We start from the raw sequence: 20,904 nt of genomic DNA on the forward strand, positions 1-20,904 counted from the left end.
TGAGAAAATAAGTCAAATATAAAGGCTGGAACAGTGAAATAATGATCAAAAAATCAAATTTTTGAGAGAAAAAATCGCTTCCAGATAGGCCCTTTATTAGTGTCAGCTTTTTTCATCCAACAAAGCAATTTCCAAAAGTTATTGGTCTCATAGTCATAGACCTTCGGCCGGATTTAACCCGAAAACCCACTAATAAACAATAACGCTCTGCGTGCTTTGGACTCTCTGGAGAAGCGCGTGTTTGTAGCAAAATTTAAACCGCGTGGTCAGGCCACTGAATGATTATTTAAACAGTGCTTTCTCTCACAATTTCTCCTCTGTACGGCGACTCCGTGTATCGTCGGGAAGCAAGTCGGCCGATCAGTTCCGGTGTCGTCTGACAGTGGTTCCTTTATCCTCTGCGCCGAGCATTATTTTATTTATTTATTTTTTCCCCCCCAAAAAAGCAATTAGTTTATACTTCGTACAATTAGCTGTTGGTGTAGGTGCTTGGTGGTAGCCGACACTAGCCGTGAAGTGAAAATTCAATTTAAAATGCTGGAAAAGCCGAGCATGGATTCAGCAGCTACCACTGCCAATGTTGCCACCGTCAAGCGCTACGCTCCTCCCAGTCAACGGTAATACAGAATTTTCTGCTTATCTCTCTCGGCAAGCGTGTGAAGTTTCTTTCTTTTTATTTTTGTTTTTTTTTCTTTTTGTTGATTTGTGAAAATTATGTGAATAATGGTATGATTTATTGGGTTGGGGTGTTCACGTTATCATTTATTGCTTGCTTGCAGGAACCGATCACTCGGAAGACGTAAATCTGGAGGAGGTAAGTTGAGTCTAAGCAATATTTAGGTTTCAATATTTTGCTATATTGAGATGCCATTGCTGATTGCTTCTCCTTTCTATTTCAAGCTGGTATCTGCTTTTGATTTCGGTTATTTCCCTTTCACTGATTAGTTGAACTTAATAATGGTTCAATTTATTTCAACCGTATGTATATAGTAGTATATGAAGAAAAGATTCAACTGCGAAAGTAGTTGTTTGTCTTTTTTGTTTCTTTGTTCCTTTATTTGAATGCAGGAGTTTATATAGGAAGATATTTAAAAATGGATATTAAGAGAAAGGATACCTATATATAGTGATATTTTGGTCTTCGATCATTTATATAAACTTTTGAATTTAAGCTCCATTTTGTTTGGTGTGAAAATGAGTTCCTAGACTTTCTCATCGGTGCCTCTTTTCTTGTAGATCAAGGTCTAAATACCTGTTCCTAGCTACTAAGTTTTGTATAAATTTATCAATTGCTGCAAGCCTTGTGTGCAGACATCTGGAAAAATTGGTGTTGATGATCAACGTAGCAGCTTTTGTCTCTCATTGATCTAAACACATTTCCCGATGTCTTGTGAACCTTGGGAAGAAAGGTACTGGGATTTTGTTCAAATTAGGGCTAAAAAGGTGCTCTAAGCCCAGTTGGGATGAGAAGTTCATAACCTAGATGATCCTGTTTAAATCTATGGCTAATCTCAAGACTATTTAGAGAAATAGGTGCACAAGAATCCCAAGGGAAGACTCAATCCAACGAAATCCTATTGTATTAAGAGGTTTACATTTTCTGGAGTACTTGGAAGCCTTATGCTAAATACTTAATTCAATTAATTGGAACCGCAAAGATGAGGAAAATTAAACAAAATTGCCTAGGACTGCCAGAAAATACCTCAATTGCACTATATTTTGAAGTAGAAGTTTTATACTAGTGTGTAGCAGTGAGATTCATGATTAGCATAGCATGATCATGTCAAGACAAAATTTCTGTAAAGGTTTTTATTAAGGTTTAGCATGTGAGGAGAGAGCTATATTTAGTTTTTGCTTTTCTAATAAAATGTTTTCTACATGTCTAAGGCTCCAAAACTTTCCTGTGGTTTGCTGACAAGTCTGATTGAATGTCATTTGCCATTCTCTTATTGCCTTTGGAACTTGGTATATGTATCATTTGATCCCAGTTTCCTTACACCCAGGTCTGAACATGTCTCCTTTACCAGGATTCCCTTGATTATGTCTATAAATGATTTGTTGCTCGTAAATGATTGGGAAGTTGAAGAGCGGAATTATAAGTAGCGACTCTCAAAGCATTTTGACTATTTGTTAATCAATATTTTAGCCCCCAGTTTTGACTAGAGAGATTCTTTTTAATTGTTAGCTAGTAATCTTTGATGCATTATCACATCGAACTGATGCTGCTATGTGTTCTGACCTCTAAGAGGTACCTTCTTTTTCCTCTCGTACAATTTTTGCCACAATGGTTAGTTTTAACTAACATCCCGATAAATGTTTTCTGAATTCTGAGATCTCCTTTTTTTCTTCATAAAACTGTTATTAGATTGCTAATGTAAATTAATGGCCGATAAAGTTTTATCAATCTTGTTGAGAGACCTAGAGCAAGTTTAAGAGATTGCTTCTCATCATCTCCTTCTCTGCCATGTACAGTGCGTAGTGAACTAATTCCATTGCGTAGTGAACTAATTCAAAGTAAAAAGTTAGATCCTTTTGTCATGCGGCAAGAAGATTGTTTACGATAGTCTTGTCTATGAATTTTCCTTTCAAAGGGAATTTATTTGAATTGATGATTATTCTCTTTTGAGGAGCCAAGTAGAATGAGGAAAAACCGTTAGATACCAAATGTATAAGGGAAAAGAAAAGGATGACTTAAATGATCATAATTTAAAGCAGTTTATGGGGAAGATAATAAAAATTGTGGCTGGTAACTTAACATGTTGGACAGACCATTTTAAAAGGAATATAAAATAATTCAGTAATCATCTTTCCATTGCTGATCTTTTTACCTCAAAAATTGGACCGCTATTGAGAGAAGCAGATATACAGAGATCTTGTCCCCCTATCAGTGACGATGTTAAAAATATAAAAGATGCAACACAATAACATAAATTGATGGAAATGATATGCGCTTATCTCAATCTAACATGGGAATCATCTCATGAGTTTAAAAGATGGGAGAGAAGTACTGTATTCAAATAATAAAATATTTAGTTTCCTTTCTGGCACATAAATGATGAGTGGGTGTTCTCTGTATGGCATGCATGACGTGAGAAACAGGATTATCTGATGCCTTCCAATATCAAGCATATTTGATCAACTGTCGCAACAAGCTCGTGCCAACTATATTTACAGTTTTTTTTCTGTTTTTTCTGATAAGTTGATTTTGCAGATCGACTAGAACGGGCAAACAGTTACTCTAATGATGGTGAGAAGAACACAGTTGGCAACTTCAGAAGTATTCCCATGGCAGGTCATGGAGATGCTAGTGGCAACAATCGCACAAATGAGAATCCTCGTTCGAAGTTAATACCTTTACATGGGTGTTGCAACAGTGAAGCTCTTCGTCTTTTGAATGACCGTATGTTTTGCTTTCTCACTTCCTGGATTACATTGTATAGTCATTTGCCCTTGTGATGCATTGTAATTTCTAAATTTTGAGTGCGTTCAATCATTGTCATTGGAATATATGCAAGAGCTACACCTAATTAAATATTTTTGTTAATGGACTAGCTAACCCTGCTATTGCTGCTTATTGAAGCTATTTTTCTCTAAAATTAGATTTTGATGTTATGTAGATTATTAACTCTTTTGAATCGCAGAAATTGCTGCAGTAATTACTTCAGGACACCATGTTTGGCTGTTTTTCTTTGAAATACAGTAAAAAAATTTCAGTATTCTTGCATTCCAGAGTAACTGTTCATTTTCTGTTCAGAGAAAAACTTCTAGGTGGTATTGATGGCTAGGAGTATTATACAAGTGCACTGCTGATACTAGCTTTCTCGCTTTTGGAATGTATTTAGCACGTGACATACCTGGATGTCTTATTAATCACTTGGTTTAAAATAGATTGCTTATCTATTTACCAATGCAGGTTGGACAGCTGCCATGACCGCACTCAATAATTTGCCCGAAGATTCAGCTGGTGAGTAAAAGCAGTGCTGAAGATCTAACTGCTAAACTAGTTCAATTGTTGGCTACCTTTTCTTTTTGCGTTTAGTTTAATCATAATTCTATAAGGATGTGACGAAGAACTCTTGTAAACAACCAACAATCAGAAATTTCTAAGGGTTGAGAAAAATTGGGTTTTTTTTGTGGGGGGGGAATTATGCTTGTATGCGATAGTCAAAGTAAGTAATAAAATGCATAAATATCTTTATATAGGGTTCCAACTAATCTAACTTAAGCATGACTAAAAGACGAAACAAAATACTAGAAAATCATTACAAATAAACCCTGATTGTTTTTCCTAAAATAAGTACCCAACTTGGCAAATCTTCAACGTTATATTGTTAAGGATCCCCATCAGATTGTTTAGAGAGGCTTCCTTCTGTCATGGATATCATTAGACATGACTGTATACGCAGGTAAACTCTGTCTGCCTTGTTTGAATGTGTCATCTTTTGTAATACAATTTCTTTTCACTTGAAACTATGCTAGGGTGTACATTCTAGATATGGACATTCCATGTACATATAAAGTATACTAGAGCATTTCTATGTTGTTCAAGCTCGTTATGGGTTCCAATATATTGAACAGAAAAAATTCATTCAAGTCAATTCAGTTCTCTTGTAAACAATCATATTGGGAACTTTCCTGATTCTATACCAAATTCCATATGCAGTCTTATCCGGTGCGCCTATCGCAACCTCAGGGCAAGCTTAATTTTGGAAAAAATATGAGTTCTCCCATGTAACTTTTAGATTAAAAATTTGCATATCCATGGAACAACTTACATGAGTTAATTATTATAAAATCGAACTGCAAAACTTTGGAAGTAAATATATTGTCCTTATCAAGCAAAATTTGAAACTAGTTGTATGTACCATAGTAAATCTTTAACTTTTAAGCAACTGTTTTGTCGAATAAAAAAGAAAATGATGCAAGTTTAACATTATCTATTTACCATCCATTTCATCACTCTCTTCTTTATTTTCCTCAAGAAGTTCTTTGGTTGCTAATCTGTAATGACCTATATTGACCTTCCATTCTTGTGAAATTTTTGACATGCACTATGTTTGCAACAAGTTCTCAAAGTTTGTTTATATACTTGTTCAACATCCAAACCTGGTTATAATTTTTAAACTTGGTTGACAATGTGTGTTATTGATATTCAGATACTAAAGAGTCAACAGTTAATTTTCACATATAATTTTTGATTTTCTAGCATTGAGTTAAAGAGCTATTTCTAAATTTTTCACGTTATGTTTACCAGAAAGGCCCATCTTGTATTCAAGAAAAAGTGCACCAGCCTGGGGCCAAGCTGTCGTCCTTCCACATTTGGTATGATGATGTCTTATCCTCTCACTTGAGCCCTTGCCAACCCCTCCCCACCCCAAAGAAAAACACTAAGGGGAAAAGAAATGGAAAGAACACATCACGTGTGATATGGTTTTTGACATCTTGCCTGCAGCTAATGCAACCAGCAGGTGGGCCTTCTACTGGTTTGCAGAGCGACTTCTTGACTGAACTCAGGCAGGCAATGCACAAAGCAAGTACTGGAGCTAACGCCTAAACGGTACTGCATATGGTTAAAATGCAACGTACTCACGTTCGGTCTTCAGATCCTGCGAGGTGGGATTAGATAATTTGTTGCTCATCGAAACAGTTTCCATGTTTGCTACTTATATGATGTGTAATTTATCTTTCGACCTCAGAAGTTTCTGCAATATAACTGCTTCCATATGGTGTGTATGTTGATTATCATCTATGTTGTCCTTTAGTAGGTAATATGTTAAATTATGGAAATTTATGTGACTGCTATTAAAAAAAAAAAAAAAAGAACAAACTTATTATCATTCAGTCTTATTATAATGCTAATTACTCTATAAGAATGTGATTAGCAATGCCTTGTATTCACATGGTATCACTACTATCAAGTGGTCTTTTGTTTAGTTTAGAATCTTTAGGTATATTTTATTCTGGTGAATGCCTTTCTGCATTTTGACTTCCTTGCATCATATCTTAACTCACAAATCAGCTGCATTATACTCTACAATTGGGCACCAACTATGTCGAAGCACTGAACCGACGTAACAATGGCAAAGAGGACAGGTAAAATTATTCTGTCTCTGCTTCGTGGCATCTAATTAACGGATGCAGTAATCTTGGTTTCGTGTAACCCACGAGTCAAATCAATTGCTACAACCACATTACTGGTGATGTCGTAGCAGTTCTCATTATAAGTTTTGTTAACTTGTTCTAGATTTAAGTTGTTGTTATTTTCTTTGATTAAGTTTAATAAAATATATTGGGATGGATAGATGATAAGGGCGCTCTGTAAACATCGACATAGTTAGACAAAGGAAATGCAGCCCCACACTAGAGTTTAAAAAAGCTCAAGAAACCAAGGCTAAACCTATCCATAACCCATATCACGAAACTGACAAGTCTGCCTCATAAAATCACTCATCGAGAAATTCAGAAAAATGCGGTACCAAAGTTGATTGGATTCAATTTTAGGTACAGATCCTCAAGAACCCAGCTCAAATTTGACAAGATTTTTAATTAAAACAATTATTCTACTTGTACAGAAGATTTTGTACAGATAGGTTGACAGTTGCATGCATCCCTTGATTTGAATTTCAAGGGACAAATGCATGTCACGTGAGAGGTGTCTTTGCCAAATATGTTATTTAGGAATCTTTTTTATTTTACTTGGTTGGACCAGTATGCATTCGCCACCAAGAGTTGTCTATCTATATGAAAAATGTGATTTAAAAGTACAAATTGAAATTTACAAGTATCTTTAATCTTCTTGACAATGAATTTGCCTTCTAGATTGAGATGACCACCCTTTGATTCATTCTTTTGATTCTTGTATAATACCGTTTCAGTATTTTCGAGTGCCATTCAACCTACTTCATCATGACTGTTTCAGATGGTAAACGAGCCAAATTACTGCGATAAATTTGCACTTTCTTTCATTCAAAGCTATAAATATAAATAAATTGAGTGATTTTGTTCAATTATATGTAGGATCCAAATAAACTAGGATACATCTCTAGTGATGATGAAAAAACGCAACGGCAAATTCTAGAACACGACGCAATATCTTCATCTCGTACATTTGAAGCGTCGAACAAAAGAGATGACTTACAAATTCACTATACTATTTCCTCAAATTCTTCAATGGAGGGAAGGCCAACTGATTTGCAGAACTCTTAGAAACTATAAATTCAATTGCTGATGGATATCTTTATAAATCCTATAAAATTGGAGAGAACACGGGCTAAATTTTTTCTCTTTTTAAATGTCACATTAAATTGAGGTTAACAAGGTGGTTAGATTTGTCGAACTAAGCCTCATTAGTTTACAATGCAATCAACTTAAAATAGATTTGACGACAATAATCAACTATAATAAGAAATTAAACAAAATTTACATCATTTTATTTGTAAATGTATGTGCACATTTATCTTTTAAGATAGATACGAAATACTAAACATAGTTCATCATGTCAAAATATACGAACATTTCTAGTAATGTCCACTTAACCGTCCAGACATTGCATCAAGGCAATGTAAGGACGATGAACTCAATTGCATCTGAAATTTCAATTTCTTCAATTGGAGTTGAGGGCTTGCTTTCTTCAAATGGAGTTGGGGACTTGCTGGGGTTAGGTGAACGATTTAGAACCTTGTCGCGTAAATATCTCGAAGCCTCAAGCAGCTTCCTTAGGCCATCTCTAGTGCTACACTAAATTTTGCACCAAACCAAAATTCATTTCAATTCATTAAATCAAAAGTTACACCAAATGAACAGTGTTTAACCATTTCTTCCCTTTTTTTATTCTTTATAATTTATTTATTTGAAATATTATTTATTTAATTATTTTATAAATACATAAATTATTAAATAAATAATTACATTAAATTACGAAGATTAAATTCATTAATAAATATAAAAAAAATATAGTACAATTAATAAAAACACTACTACAACAAAAATATTAAATCAAGCCATCAGAAAAAAGTACAATGAATTTTGAATTTGGATATTAAGATATTATGAAGTCGCAAAATTTGTGCAATTTAATTCTCAAAATTCATATATGTATTCTTTTATTGAAATAAAGTTAGATCATCATATGTATGTCGCTATTTAATAAATATCGTGTTAACTTTAAAAAGTATAGTGTTGCATTGAAGCAACTCTGCACCAAAAATGGTGCAATTTGATGATTTGGGGTTCACATTGGAGATGTCCTTAGGCATTTCTTTCTCATTCTCTCATGCCAAGATTAAGGCTAGGGTGCATGCAAAGGTTTCTTCCGTCTGGCCCTCGAGTGCAAAGGCAGAAAGAAGCTTAACTGCATGACTCATCCTCAAGTAGGGACGAAAGTTGACCTTAGTAATCCAACGATGCCGAGTGAAAGGGCTATCGCTCAACGGCTAAAATTTACTAGCGAAACAGGTTGATCTTCCTGCATGTGGGCACGGATATGTTCAGCCTCTCATTCAACAGTGGATGATCTTGGTAGAAGAACGTGCTAGTTTGGATGGCTGTTGGTATTTTAATTTTAGATTGAATCTTGTAATTGTTAGAGGTTGTATTGGTAAAATCCCTAAATTCACTTAAGTATTCATTCATATGCAGTAGAAACTCATAAGATGAGAATAAATATGAGAATCTGATTACTATAATTCAACTTGTGAAGCTGTGTGTGTATATAAAGAACAGAGGAGAGAAGAACCAAAATTTAAAGTCTGTTCAACTAGGGATCGAAAAGCAACTTAACTATTTGACGAAGGATTATGTCAGGGGCCGGAGCTAGAGGTGGAATTAGGAAAAATAATAATAATGAATGAATGAATAAATAAGGTACTATATAGTACATATATACAACATTTTTTTTACCAGGTTGGTTGGCTGGACTATACCAATGTTTCAAACCTATTGTTCAGTTTGAAATTTTGAATCCCACTCATTTAATTACATCTGAATATTATTCTACAACCCAAAAATCTACATGAGAGTTTCTGATTCTGAAAGAATAATGCTATGCAACCTGAGAAGGGTTACAACCGAAGTTTAAGTAGCGCTCGATGATAGACTAAATGAAAAATGAAATTAAATTTCACTTATTATTTAAGGTCACATTTAACGTCACCTATACTAAATAGCATTACTCTTTCGAAATTCTAAAGTCTTTGGTCTTTCGAATCTCTAAATCATGTGCGAGTTGAACCTCAGCCAGTTCCTGAGACGAAATTCCACTTATACGCATTCCAGCAGCAGAACCATCAGTTGAACACCTTTGTGAAGAACCACCAGATGCAGTCCTCAACCGTTTCTTGTTCCTCACCTTCTCGGCCCAACCCAGAAGGCCAGTTCGCACATGGTCGTCAAATATCGACTTCTTGAAATGCGATCCCATCTTCGTTCCCCAGACAAAGACGGACACAGTTTTAAGGTAAATTTTGTTTTTTTTTATCGAGAATCAAATTAAGAAACATCTAGAGTAGTTACCTGTGTAACGAGAGCATAGAGTGGTAACGTGCTGTAGCTGCAGAGCACCTGAATGAAAATACTGAACTAGCCATACAATCATCAGGAAGAAGCATAAAACAACTAAGAGCAATGAAATTCCATTAGGAAAAACACCTTCGGTCCCTGAACTTATAACGAAGTTTTAGTCGCCAGAGCTTTTTATGTTCTAACATGAAACTTTGCTATAAGTTCATTGACTCACAGTGGTTTAACCCAGAAAGAGAACTAGAGCAATGGCAGAAAATTTAGAAAGGATTATTTACCCTATTAGAATCCTAGGAACAATATACTGGACTTGTCCCATTATGCAGGAGTCAAAACCATATTGAACCTATAAGTAATGAAATAAATTATGGGCACAGCAAATAGCTATTTATATCATGAGTCAAGTTTAACGACTCCACATACCCATATCCAGAAGAAAAACGCGATCTCAAAAGCATTTTGAAAGAGAATAAAATGAATCAAAAGAAGTATGACATGAGGTCGATGGAACCAAAAGTGATCGTCAGAAGGTTGAACGACCAATTCACCCTCAATGGCTACATGTTTCTCGGCAACCTCATGAGCCAATTGGGAAATCACATGCTCCAGCTTCGTTCCCACGGCAAGTAGAAGCTGAAAAGATTACCACAAAACTTGTAATTATGGAAAGAAATAACTCCATTTGGTGAAAAAATGAGCCCTGTATTGCAATGTCACAAGTTTTATCAAAAGCTTGAGTTCATAGGAATAACTTTCTTGGATACTTCTTAAGCGTACCTTTAATTAACTTTTTGTTTTCAAATATGTTTAGACAAGTTAGTTTTTTCTTATAAGTAAGACAATTTACTTATTTTTGTGAGTACGACAAGAGTTGTACTTCAACATAAGTACTTATTACAACTTTGACAAAAGTAAAAGTTAAACTACTTTCAAAAGTTACTTATTTACTCACAGGAATCTTTTAAGCTTAGTCAAAGTTGAACTTTTAATCTGCAAACCCAACAGAAGATAAAGCCTTCATTTGTGAAAAATTTATAAATGCTTTAACTTATAAATATATAGAAATGAGGGATGGATAAATAGATAATACTTGTCAGTTTTTTGGAATGCGTGATTAAAAATGAAATTGACCTTTTACAAATAATTTATAATTTTCGCCAAAGGGAGGCTAAGAAAAGTGATGCATCCTTTTCAGTTTTGAGAAAGCAAGCAGGAAAGGCTAACAAAACATATTATGCAAGTGATAATTGTGTTAACAATACTTACAACAAAAGGAATGAATGCCATCCAAAAATATGTATGCCAACCTGCACACAAGAAAAATAATTTTTCACATAAACCTAAGTTATAATCTTGTAGTAGATGCAAATCAAAGCTAGTGATAAATTATATCAAGAACTCGACTAGGCATAAGAATCCTAATGGGACGCAAACTGAATATGAAATCGAAAAGGTCCATTGAGGGGCTTACCGTTTATATTCAACAACAAGAAGAGTATGAAAAATATCCACAAGTACCAACTGCAGTAAGTAAAAGAAGATATTAATTCATTTATTAAGCAGAATCACCATCCAAAAGTGCTGCTTTTAAGACAAGAACGACATCCTTTTCTACATTAACTAGATTTACGTTAAGACTTAGTGGAAATGATCTCTTACCCATGGTGGGTAGAATAAAATATGTCCACGTCAACGGTCAATCCTACAATTGTTGCCACGTTAGCGTGTTGAATTATCAAGAATTGTAGGTTTGGGCAAGATAACTCATACCCAACATAGGTAGGAGATCATTTTTGTAGGACTTGCATTATTTAAAATAAACGGATATCACATACCGTATACCTACTACAGTCTTGAAGTCGGCTTCTAGAGCTCTTATCATATAACTATGGAAGTTAAACTTTGGATTCCCTCTACAATGTGTCTGTGTCAAGGTCAAATTCCTTGTCAGCCGCTTACAACAAAAGAATAAAGCATATTCAAACTTAAGGAACGACGATATCTGAGAATATCAAGCTCTTACCATAATAAAGCCTAGTCGGAGTGCTGAATAATCTGATTTGGTAACAGACCCATAAAATTGCTTAAAAAAAGATTGCTGTAAAATAACAAAAGGCATATGAGAATTCGAACAATAACACACATGTAAAAGACAACCCCGACCAAGTCAGGATACTACAAAACCATGTACATTGTCATCCTCAATTTTCACCATGGGATCAAATCAAATATTAGAGGAATAAGCACAGGAAAGGAAAGCTTAAACTATTAGAGGAATGACACCTTTATTTATTGAAATTGTGTCATCAACACCCCCTTGTGTCATCCTACCTCTATAATATGTTAACCACTTTATCTAAAAATTTAAGCCATTAGAGAGAGGAAACATTTGTTTGATCTAGTTTAGATCTTGAACATGAATCGATGACTAAAGTCACCAAAACAATGATTTTCACCTCTGCAAAATCCAAGTATTTCGAGCATCAGTTAATTTTTTTTTTTTTTTTTTTCAGTTAAACTTTGTTAGTTCTATGTATTAGCCTAATATAAATATGCTTTTGGTCCCCCCCCGCTATGCCTTTGCTAGGATGATATTCCATATTCTAGGAACAAAGAAAAAACTTACCAACCAACTCAACAGGGCTGAATGCTTCTCCACACCCGAAAATCGCTTCTTGATGAAATCGTGTTGATGGACATGGGTGAAGCATGGTTTCAGAGCTGCACATTATCATTTATGATCGGGATATACAAATTATGAATTTTAACGATCTTTTTACAGAAAAATATTGGACATAATTTTTAGTGAATAGAACACAAACTCCAGTGCTTAGAATAGGTCAAGACCCTTTCAGTACATAAAAGAACATGATGATTAAAAATCTTGTTCATTGTAGTCTCACAATCTTCCCTTTTCATGCAAAAATCGTCAAGATAACATCTTAATCTAAATTGTCAATTCGTACCTGGTTCTGTGTTATAACTATCTTTTGAAATAGAATCCTCCCAATGCTTCCATTGGTGAATCTACATTAAAAATTTATCGTTAGCTATGAAATAGAAAGGAAAGACTGTATATACATAACAGATTAAACAATTTAATCTCACCTTTGCCCCTCCAAATACAACCGTGAGAACAGAAAGTGTCACGTGCACAACTGCTAGAACAAAGATAAAGGTATGGAGATGATGCAATGATTCTAGAGACAATAGTGGGACTTTACCCTGCAGAAACAAAGTTAAGAAACTTGAGTACTTACATCTGTTCCACGAAATAGAACAAAAACAACATACAAAACCGCAAACCGTGTAAAATTTAACACAGCAAGAACAAAGATTGAAGAGGAAATGATGAATCTGCCATATTCTTATTTAATTCTCTGGATGTGTTTTACAGGGAGCAGCTCGTTTCTATATATAGAAAAATGCTATACATAAAAGACAAAGAATATACAGGTGGCAAAACAAATTAACTAATTCTAGAACCTTCAGTAAAAATAACCGACTGAAAAATTACAAAAATGCCTATGCTGCTGATTGTGCTGCTGCTGACTGTTGCTGATTGTCACCATGTTCCAATACCCCCCCCCCAGATGGAGAATATATATTAATTATTCCCATCTTGGAGAGGTGAGATGAGAGGATGTGGGATGGTAGAGACTTGGTAAAGATATCAGCCAATTGAGAATGGGTAGAGACATAAGCAGTCTTTATGCTCCCTTCTTGTATTTTGTCGCGAATCAAGTGGCAGTCGACTTCAATATGCTTTGTACGTTCGTGAAATACAGGGTTGGCAGCTATATGCAAGGCAGCCTGATTATCACAGTAAAGAATGGCAGGTTGTGGGTGATCAACCTTTAAATCAGCAAGTAGTTGCCTTAACCAAGTAAATTCTGAACAAGTGGTAGACATGGCACGGTATTCTGCTTCAGCTGAAGAGCGAGAGACAATACTTTGCTTCTTTGATTTCCAAGAAATGAGAGAATTGCCTAAGAAAATGCAAAATCCGGTGGTAGATCGTCTAGTGTCTGGGCAAGATGCCCAATCTGAATCACAATATCCTTGGAGACTAAGGGGAGATGATGAAGAAAGAATAATACCTTGTCCAGGAGCACGTTTAAGGTATTTGAGAATTTTGTTTGCAGCAGCTAGGTGAATGGTGGAAGGGTGAGCCATAAACTGGCTGAGAGTTTGAACACTATAACTAATGTCTGGTCTGGTTATGGTAAGGTACAAGAGTCGGCCAATGAGTCTTCGATAAACACTGGGATCTGGTAAGGGAAAGCCAGAGTCTTTGCTGAGTCCATGATTTTGTTCTATAGGAATTTTGGTAGGTTTTGATCCTAGTGTACCTAAGTCTACCAGAATGTCTAAGGTGTATTTGCGTTGACAAAGGTGAATGCCAAGTGGAGATCTAGCTACTTCAATGCCAAGAAAGTATCGTAAATTTCCAAGATCTTTGATTTTGAAATGTTGGTTTAAAAATTCTTTGATCATATTGATTGAATCAAGGGAATTGCTAGCCACAACAATGTCGTTAACATATACCAGTAGGGCAGTGAAATGTTCACCATCAGACCAGGTAAATAAACTATAATCCGATTTGGACTGAATGAAGCCAAAAGAGGTAAGAGAAGTAGAGAATTTTGAATACCATTGCCTAGAAGCCTGTTTAAGGCCATAAAGGCTGCGAAGCAGTTTGCAAACCTGGCCAGGTTTCCCTTTATTGTATCCAGGAGGCCGTTTCATATAAATTTCCTCATTAAGTTCTCCATGAAGGAAAGCATTGTTGACGTCAAATTGTCGGAGATGCCACCCTTTAATGGCAGCTAGAGCTAAAAGAGTTCTGACAGTGACCATTTTAGCAACTGGGGAGAAAGTTTCATGATAGTCCACTCCTTCTTGTTGAGTGAATCCCTTGGCTACCAAGCGAGCCTTTTTCCTTTCCACTGTACCATCAGATTTGTACTTAGTTTTGAACACGTATTTGCAATCAATAGCATCTTTTCCATGTGGGAGATCAGTAACAACCCAAGTATTATTGACTTCTAAGGCATCAAGTTCAGCTTCTATTGCCTTACACCAGTCTTGGTCCTTGACAGCCTGTTTATATGTTTGTAGGTCAGTGTGTAAGGAAATAGAAGAGGTGAAAGCTAAGTAAGTTGGTGACAGGTGTTGATAAGAAAGTGAATGTGTTAAAGGGAATTTGGATGCAAATTGAGTAGGTGAGCCGAGTGAAGCTTGTTGACAGTGGAAATCTTGAAAGTATTGAGGAGCTCTTCGTATCCTGGTTGATCTTCTAAGTATGTTTTCAATGGGTGGATCAGATGATGAGGTAATGGGGGATTCAGTATGAGAGGCTAACTCTAAATGTGTAGAAGGAGAATCCGTATTAGGGGACAAAGGGAGAGAGTAGGATGTGGTTGCGGGATCCATAGAAGATGATTGAAGTGGAGATGGAATGTTGGTTGAGGGATTCATAGTCTGATGAAAATCAGTAGCAACAGGAAGAAGAGGAGCATGATTGGTTGTGTCACTAAATGGAAAATGTCCTTCATGAAAAATAACATCACGAGATATGAAAATCGATTGTGTGTTAAGGTCTAGGAGTTTGTATCCTTTTACACCAAAAGGATACCCAAGAAAAACACATTTTCTTCCTCGAAGGTCAAATTTCTTCCGGTCTCTAGATAGAGTGGAGGCAAAACACAAGCAGCCAAATGTTTTCATGTGAGAATATGATGGTTCTTTGTTAAACAATAACTCAAAAGGAGTTTTATTTGACAGTAGAGGCGCTGGGATACGATTAATTATATACACGGCAGTTAAAATGCAATCATTCCAGAATTTTGCAGGTAGTTTGGCTTGAATTTTGAGTGATCGAGCTATATTCAAGAGATGCTGATGTTTTCTTTCAACAATTCCGTTTTGTTGGGGCGATTCTACACAAGTTCTATGATGAATAATGCCCTTTTTATTGAAGAAGTCCTTCATTTGAAATTCTAGTCCATTATCACTTCGAAGGATTTTAATCTTAGCACTAAATTGTGTTTCCACCAAACTACAGAATGCTTCTAAACAGGCCCTAGTGTCAGATTTTGCTTTAAGAAGATAAACCCAAGTACTTCTAGAGAAATCATCGACAATGGTTAGAAAATACTTGGATCCATCATAAGCTTCTGTAGAACTTGGTCCCCAAATATCACAATGAATGAGTTCGAAATTTTGTTTGGTTTTATGGGTGCTGACAGGAAATGGTAATCTATGTTGTTTTGCAAGTGGACATACATAACAAGGAACATCTCGAGTAAATCTTTCTTAACAATAGGATCAGAAATTAAATTCAACCTTGAGAAAGGTGTATGGCCAAGTCTAAGATGCCATAGCTGGGAAACAATAGAATTACTAGAAGGAGCTGAAGCAAACATGCTCTTATGTAAAGAAAAATGATCAACTAAGGCTGTTGGAGGCACTTCAGTGACCAGCAGATGATATAAACCATTCCTCATTTCACCCATGCCAATCGTGGTCCAAGATAAAAGGTCTTGAATAAAGCAAGAGTGTGAGAAGAAAATGAAGCAACAAGTGTGGGAGTTAGCCAATTGTTTAGCAGAAATTAGATTGAAATTAAAAGAGGGTACGCATAAGACATTCTTCAGAATAAGGTTTCTTGTGATCCTAACTGTGCCTACATGACTAACAGGTGCCTTGCTTCCATTGGGCAGATTTACAATGCATGGAAGTTGAGATGTAATGGATGTAAAAAATGAAGTACTACATATCATGTGGTCTGTGGCACCAGTGTCTATGATCCAGGGCAGATCAATAAAATTTTGTTTTTGTTTGGGCTGAAGAACAAAGGCTGAGAGATATACCAGACATGTTGATATCCTGTGGACTACTGACTGTGGGATTGAAAGCTGTCTGGACTTGGTTTACTGAATGAGTGGCAATAGTAGCATCCCTTGGCTGAATTAGGGCCAATAGTTGTTGATATTGATCTTTGGTAAAGATCATTTTCTCTTCAGCTATTTCTTCTTGGTCCAGAGAGGTCAGATTTGCAAAAGGACCAGATGTCTTACTCCTGTTATGAAGTTTATGTCCAGGTGGATACCCATTCAGCTTGTAGCACTTATCTACCACATGTCCTGACATGTGGCAATGACTACAAATGGGTGCCTCAGCATTTCCAACCTTGAAGCAATGTTCCAAAAGATGACCATTTATATGGCAGTGAGTACAATAAGGTCTTTCGTGTTTTTGAGGAAATGACTTCTTGGCATTGGGTTTGGAAAGGGTAAAACTCCTTTTGACAGTGAAGGCAATAGAATTAGGAGAGGGTGTGGCAGATAACATGGTGTGTTGTTTTTCTTGTTGTTGAATCATAGAGAAAATTTTATTCACAGGAGGCAAAGGATCCAGTATCATGATTTGATCTCGAATGTTACTGTAAGATTCATTTAATCCCATCAAAAATTGAATCACACAGTCCCGTTGGTATCTATCCAGTAAGATTTTAAGTTTTCCACAATTGCAATCTGGGACTGGGTCATAAACAGCCAATTCATCCCATAGTGATTTCAGCTTTCCATAATAAATACTTACAGGTTCTTGATCTTGTTGTAGTGCAGCCAACGCCTTCTTCAATTGGAATATGCGAGGCCCATTCTGCTGGGTAAATCGATCCTTTAACTCGGCCCAGATTTCTGAAGCATCATCAACTAATGCTATGCTGGATTTCAAGTTTTGGCTAATAGAATTTTGCAACCAAGAAACCACCAGATCATTGCACCGTTCCCATGCTTCAAAAAGTGGATCAGCAATGTCCTTGGGCTTAACTAATGTACCATTGACAAAACCAAGCTTGTTTTTAGCTCGAAGTGCTCGACACATAGCCCTCGACCAGGTAGTGTAATTGTCTGTAGTGAGTAGTTCTGGAACCAACGGAACCGAAGGATTATCTCCATGGTCCAGACGGTAAGGATTAGTAACATTGTTGAAATCAAGAAATGGGGATGGAAGAGTGGGAGGATTCGGATTGGTTGAATTAGCAGCCATGGTTGGGTCTAGGGTTGTTGAGCTCGAAGTGCTCGACACATAGCCCTCGACCAGGTAGTGTAATTGTCTGTAGTGAGTAGTTCTGGAACCAACGGAATCGAAGGATTATCTCCATGGTCCAGACGGTAAGGATTAGTAACATTGTTGAAATCAAGAAATGGGGATGGAAGAGTGGGAGGATTCGGATTGGTTGAATTAGCAGCCATGGTTGGGTCTAGGGTTGTTGATTCAGCTGCCATGAATGTTGTTCTTTATTTAAAACCTTGCTCTGATACCATGTAAAATTTAACACAGCAAGAACAAAGATTGAAGAGGAAATGATGAATCTGCCATATTCTTATTTAATTCTCTGGATGTGTTTTACAGGGAGCAGCTCGTTTCTATATATAGAAAAATGCTATACATAAAAGACAAAGAATATACAGGTAGCAAAACAAATTAACTAATTCTAGAACCTTCAGTAAAAATAACCGACTGAAAAATTACAAAAATGCCTATGCTGCTGATTGTGCTGCTGTTGACTGTTGCTGATTGTCACCATGTTCCAATAACAAATAATAATAATATGGAAATAAACACTCGAGAGATAGATGCATGACATGCATCACAGCTCGAATATTTTGAGGTTTCTGTATATGTTATACGAAGTTCCTCTGCATTTTGTTCTACACTAGTCAGTGAAATCACTTTCAAGTGTTGTTAGGTTCATGTTTTTGAAGAGCAATGCTAAATGTACATGGAAATTTTATAGGGAGTTTACCACATGGCAACATTTCATTGGATTTTGGGCAAAAAAATAGATAAAGCGGCCAATTGGGTGCTGCCTTCTCAGCACCTTTAAAACTCCATGTGCATTCCCCTTGTACAAGTATCATTTCTGGTTTTTGAATAGCATTCACACTGTTATCTCAGCTTCCTTTCTTTATGCTAGTCCAAGTCATTCCTTCGTTTTCCAATATGCCGCCAGTGCCTAGTTTAGTTTAGCCCGGAACTGCTGCCTCATTTTTTCATACTAAACAAACCATACAAGAAGGACAGTCTTTCTTTAGAATGCTAGCATTTTTTCTAGACAACCTAGGATGCTAGATCAGTTAACAGTACACGCACACAATCCTTGATCCACACAAAACTTATTCAATTTTCCTTCACTGTCAAAGATCCTCAAGCACTTTGTTGGAAAAAAAAATTTCTAATTCCAAAAAGGATAGTGATGCAAGCTCACAGCTATTCATGTCTTAAGCACAAGAAAAACTAATAAAATACCATTGATATGAACACTGATTATGATAATAGACCCTCATTCTGATTAGTAATAAATAGATGAAAGGCAACACGACTTCAAATGGAATAGAATCTCTCCCTAAGTGATGTGAGACAAAACGTCAAAATTCACTCTCCATGACCCAAAGAGAAGTGGAAAAAAAGAGTAATCTCATTACCTTAGCCTTACAATAATCTTCACTATCTTCAGCAAGCAAGCGCCTCTTATGGAACATCGAATCGGGAATAATTTTAAGGGATTCTTCTCCACCAGATGATGAAGCAACGGATGGCAATGAGCAAGGAAGTAAATGTGTCATTGTATCATCAGGCACACAAAGCTTTACTATACGGGCTTGAAATGCAGTCAGCAAAAGTGATATAAATCCCAACAGCATCAACTCTAAATTTACCAAAAATCATCCATTAGTCAATAAATCCAAATAAATCATCATGATGGAGAACGAAAAATGTAAAATACCTTTTTTACATGGGGTCAAGTGTTGTTACTACCCATTTATGAAAATTGTTCCTTGTAGGCTTTTGATTACAATAAAAGAAGAAGTATCTTGTGTGCATGGGTAATGAATACAAATAGTCCTCTCTAAGGAGTTAGGGATGGTTAAGAGCATCCAAAACCCAAATTTGACATACAAAAGAGAGCAAGTTCTTCTGTGCAAACGAAACCTCAGAGAGATGAAGAGATACCTTCTTTAACTTTTTGTAAAGCCTCGTAGAGGGGCTTTTGGTTCTTCTTCTTTAAATACTGCATGCATTATAAAACATGAAATTTTAGCATCAGTAAAATACAAACAAAGGGCATTATAATTCAATAAAAAATACTTGAAGATTTAAACCCCAATAAAGCATGTGGAAGACAAAATTTAATAAGTAAATAAATGAGTTTCTAATATCTTAGTCTAGTTGTCAATCATTTATGAAAATTTTGCACGTCCAGCACCTTGATCAAAAATGAATTCTTTTTGCACACAAGCAGCAAATAATTACGTGAAAATCAAGTAAATTTCTTCATTCTTTCTCTTGTTCATTCAGATTCATATTGGAATATTAAAAATTAAATCAATATTGGAACATAAAAAACCAGTATTTCAAAATTGTTATGCGTAACACATATATACAGCATTATAAAGAAGGAGAACGAGAAATGATGAGGGACCACCTTGCCGGTAAAGTGGAGGGAGCGTTCGACGGCGAGAGAGATGCCGACGATGACAGTACAGACTGCGGCAACCACCCATGTTGGAGTGAACTCCAATGTCGTCCCTTCTTCTTCCTTACCAGCCATTATTTCTTTTCCGTAAATTCAGAAATCGAAATCTAAATATGAATCGTCATATAAAAATGAAGAAAAACTAAAATGAAAAAAATGTGAATCCGGGATTTCTTGTTTCAAAAGATGGAACAAACCCCGGTGCAGGTGGAGAGGAGGAGGTGGTGAGAGATAAAAGAAGTAAGAAAATATACGATAGATTAATGTTTGGTCTGAAAAATGGGAAATGTAGGAGATTAGGATAGAAGGTGTCCCGAGATTTGAAGCGTCCGACAACTATATATAGACATTAACGCTGCACCATGCTTGAAATTAGCAAGTCCTGGGTTACAATGCATCCAGGTTCAAATAAACTCGTCAACATGAAATTCGAACTCAGCTCGACCCTGAGCTCATTTAAATACGAGTCCAAGCCGATGAATGGCTCTTGACCATTACCACTTTTTAAGTTCAAAGAAAAGTTACTTTCAAAGTATCGATTACGACTGGACATAACTTCTCGAACCAAACTGGACTCGATTGGAACTAAACTGAATCGAGCGTTTCTTCTTAAGTTAAATACTCGAACGAGCATCTGAATCAAGAACTGACAGGTTTGGTTCGATTCCCGATTCTAGATCGAGAACCGAAAATCGAATCTCTATAATTTTTTTAATTTATTTATTTTAAATAAACCAAACTTTTTTTTTATTTGGAAATAAATTTGCTAACTAATTACTTTTGCTCAAACCAAAAAATATGATTTTACTATTTCTCATTTTCAGTCCAATCTCAACTTA

General features: G+C 36.0%; 2 protein-coding genes across 5 annotated transcripts; one reads left to right on the top strand and one right to left on the bottom strand.

Moving 5' to 3' along the window:
• The first annotated feature begins 235 nt into the window (after window positions 1-235).
• Window positions 236-5,798, top strand: LOC111369709. 4 transcript variants are annotated; one of them, XM_022991326.1, is made up of 7 exons: window positions 236-385; window positions 486-617; window positions 780-814; window positions 3,212-3,400; window positions 3,914-3,964; window positions 5,255-5,322; window positions 5,453-5,798. In XM_022991326.1, exons 2-7 carry the CDS (start codon window positions 535-537, stop codon window positions 5,552-5,554), a joined length of 528 nt encoding a protein of 175 aa, XP_022847094.1. In that variant the 5' UTR covers window positions 236-385; window positions 486-534; the 3' UTR covers window positions 5,555-5,798. The 4 variants fall into 4 exon arrangements, with proteins under 4 accessions (XP_022847094.1, XP_022847095.1, XP_022847098.1 ...); XM_022991327.1 differs by having other exon boundaries at window positions 281-385; window positions 474-617; XM_022991330.1 differs by having other exon boundaries at window positions 296-382.
• Window positions 5,799-8,965: 3,167 nt separating this feature from the next.
• On the bottom strand, window positions 8,966-20,325 carry LOC111369710 (MLO-like protein 1). Its single transcript, XM_022991331.1, has 14 exons — window positions 20,015-20,325; window positions 19,543-19,600; window positions 19,014-19,237; window positions 12,625-12,741; window positions 12,483-12,543; window positions 12,143-12,237; window positions 11,540-11,614; window positions 11,352-11,440; window positions 10,988-11,037; window positions 10,783-10,823; window positions 9,940-10,149; window positions 9,795-9,862; window positions 9,511-9,571; window positions 8,966-9,418 (listed from the first exon to the last, which is right to left on the bottom strand). Exons 1-14 carry the CDS (start codon window positions 20,138-20,140, stop codon window positions 9,167-9,169), a joined length of 1,527 nt encoding a protein of 508 aa, XP_022847099.1. The 5' UTR covers window positions 20,141-20,325; the 3' UTR covers window positions 8,966-9,166.
• Window positions 20,326-20,904: the final 579 nt, after the last annotated feature.

Source organism: Olea europaea, chromosome 20 (assembly GCF_002742605.1).
Source record: "Olea europaea var. sylvestris chromosome 20, O_europaea_v1, whole genome shotgun sequence".
Classification (NCBI taxonomy): Eukaryota; Viridiplantae; Streptophyta; class Magnoliopsida; order Lamiales; family Oleaceae; genus Olea; species Olea europaea.

What these genes read in the sequence shown, in the direction of transcription:
- LOC111369709 (XM_022991326.1), top strand. Translation starts at nt 535, where the DNA reads ATGCTGGAAAAGCCGAGCATGGATTCAGCAGCTACCACTGCCAATGTT. An exon ending in AAGACGTAAATCTGGAGGAG is followed by an intron (nt 815 to 3,211) that starts GTAAGTTGAGTC and finishes TTGATTTTGCAG; the next exon opens with ATCGACTAGAACGGGCAAAC. An exon ending in TTTGCCCGAAGATTCAGCTG is followed by an intron (nt 3,965 to 5,254) that starts GTGAGTAAAAGC and finishes TATGTTTACCAG; the next exon opens with AAAGGCCCATCTTGTATTCA.
- LOC111369710 (XM_022991331.1), bottom strand. Translation starts at nt 20,140, where the DNA reads ATGGCTGGTAAGGAAGAAGAAGGGACGACATTGGAGTTCACTCCAACA. An exon ending in TTTACAAAAAGTTAAAGAAG is followed by an intron (nt 19,238 to 19,542) that starts GTATCTCTTCAT and finishes TGGTAAATTTAG; the next exon opens with AGTTGATGCTGTTGGGATTT. An exon ending in CAGCCCTGTTGAGTTGGTTG is followed by an intron (nt 11,615 to 12,142) that starts GTAAGTTTTTTC and finishes GTTATTTTACAG; the next exon opens with CAATCTTTTTTTAAGCAATT.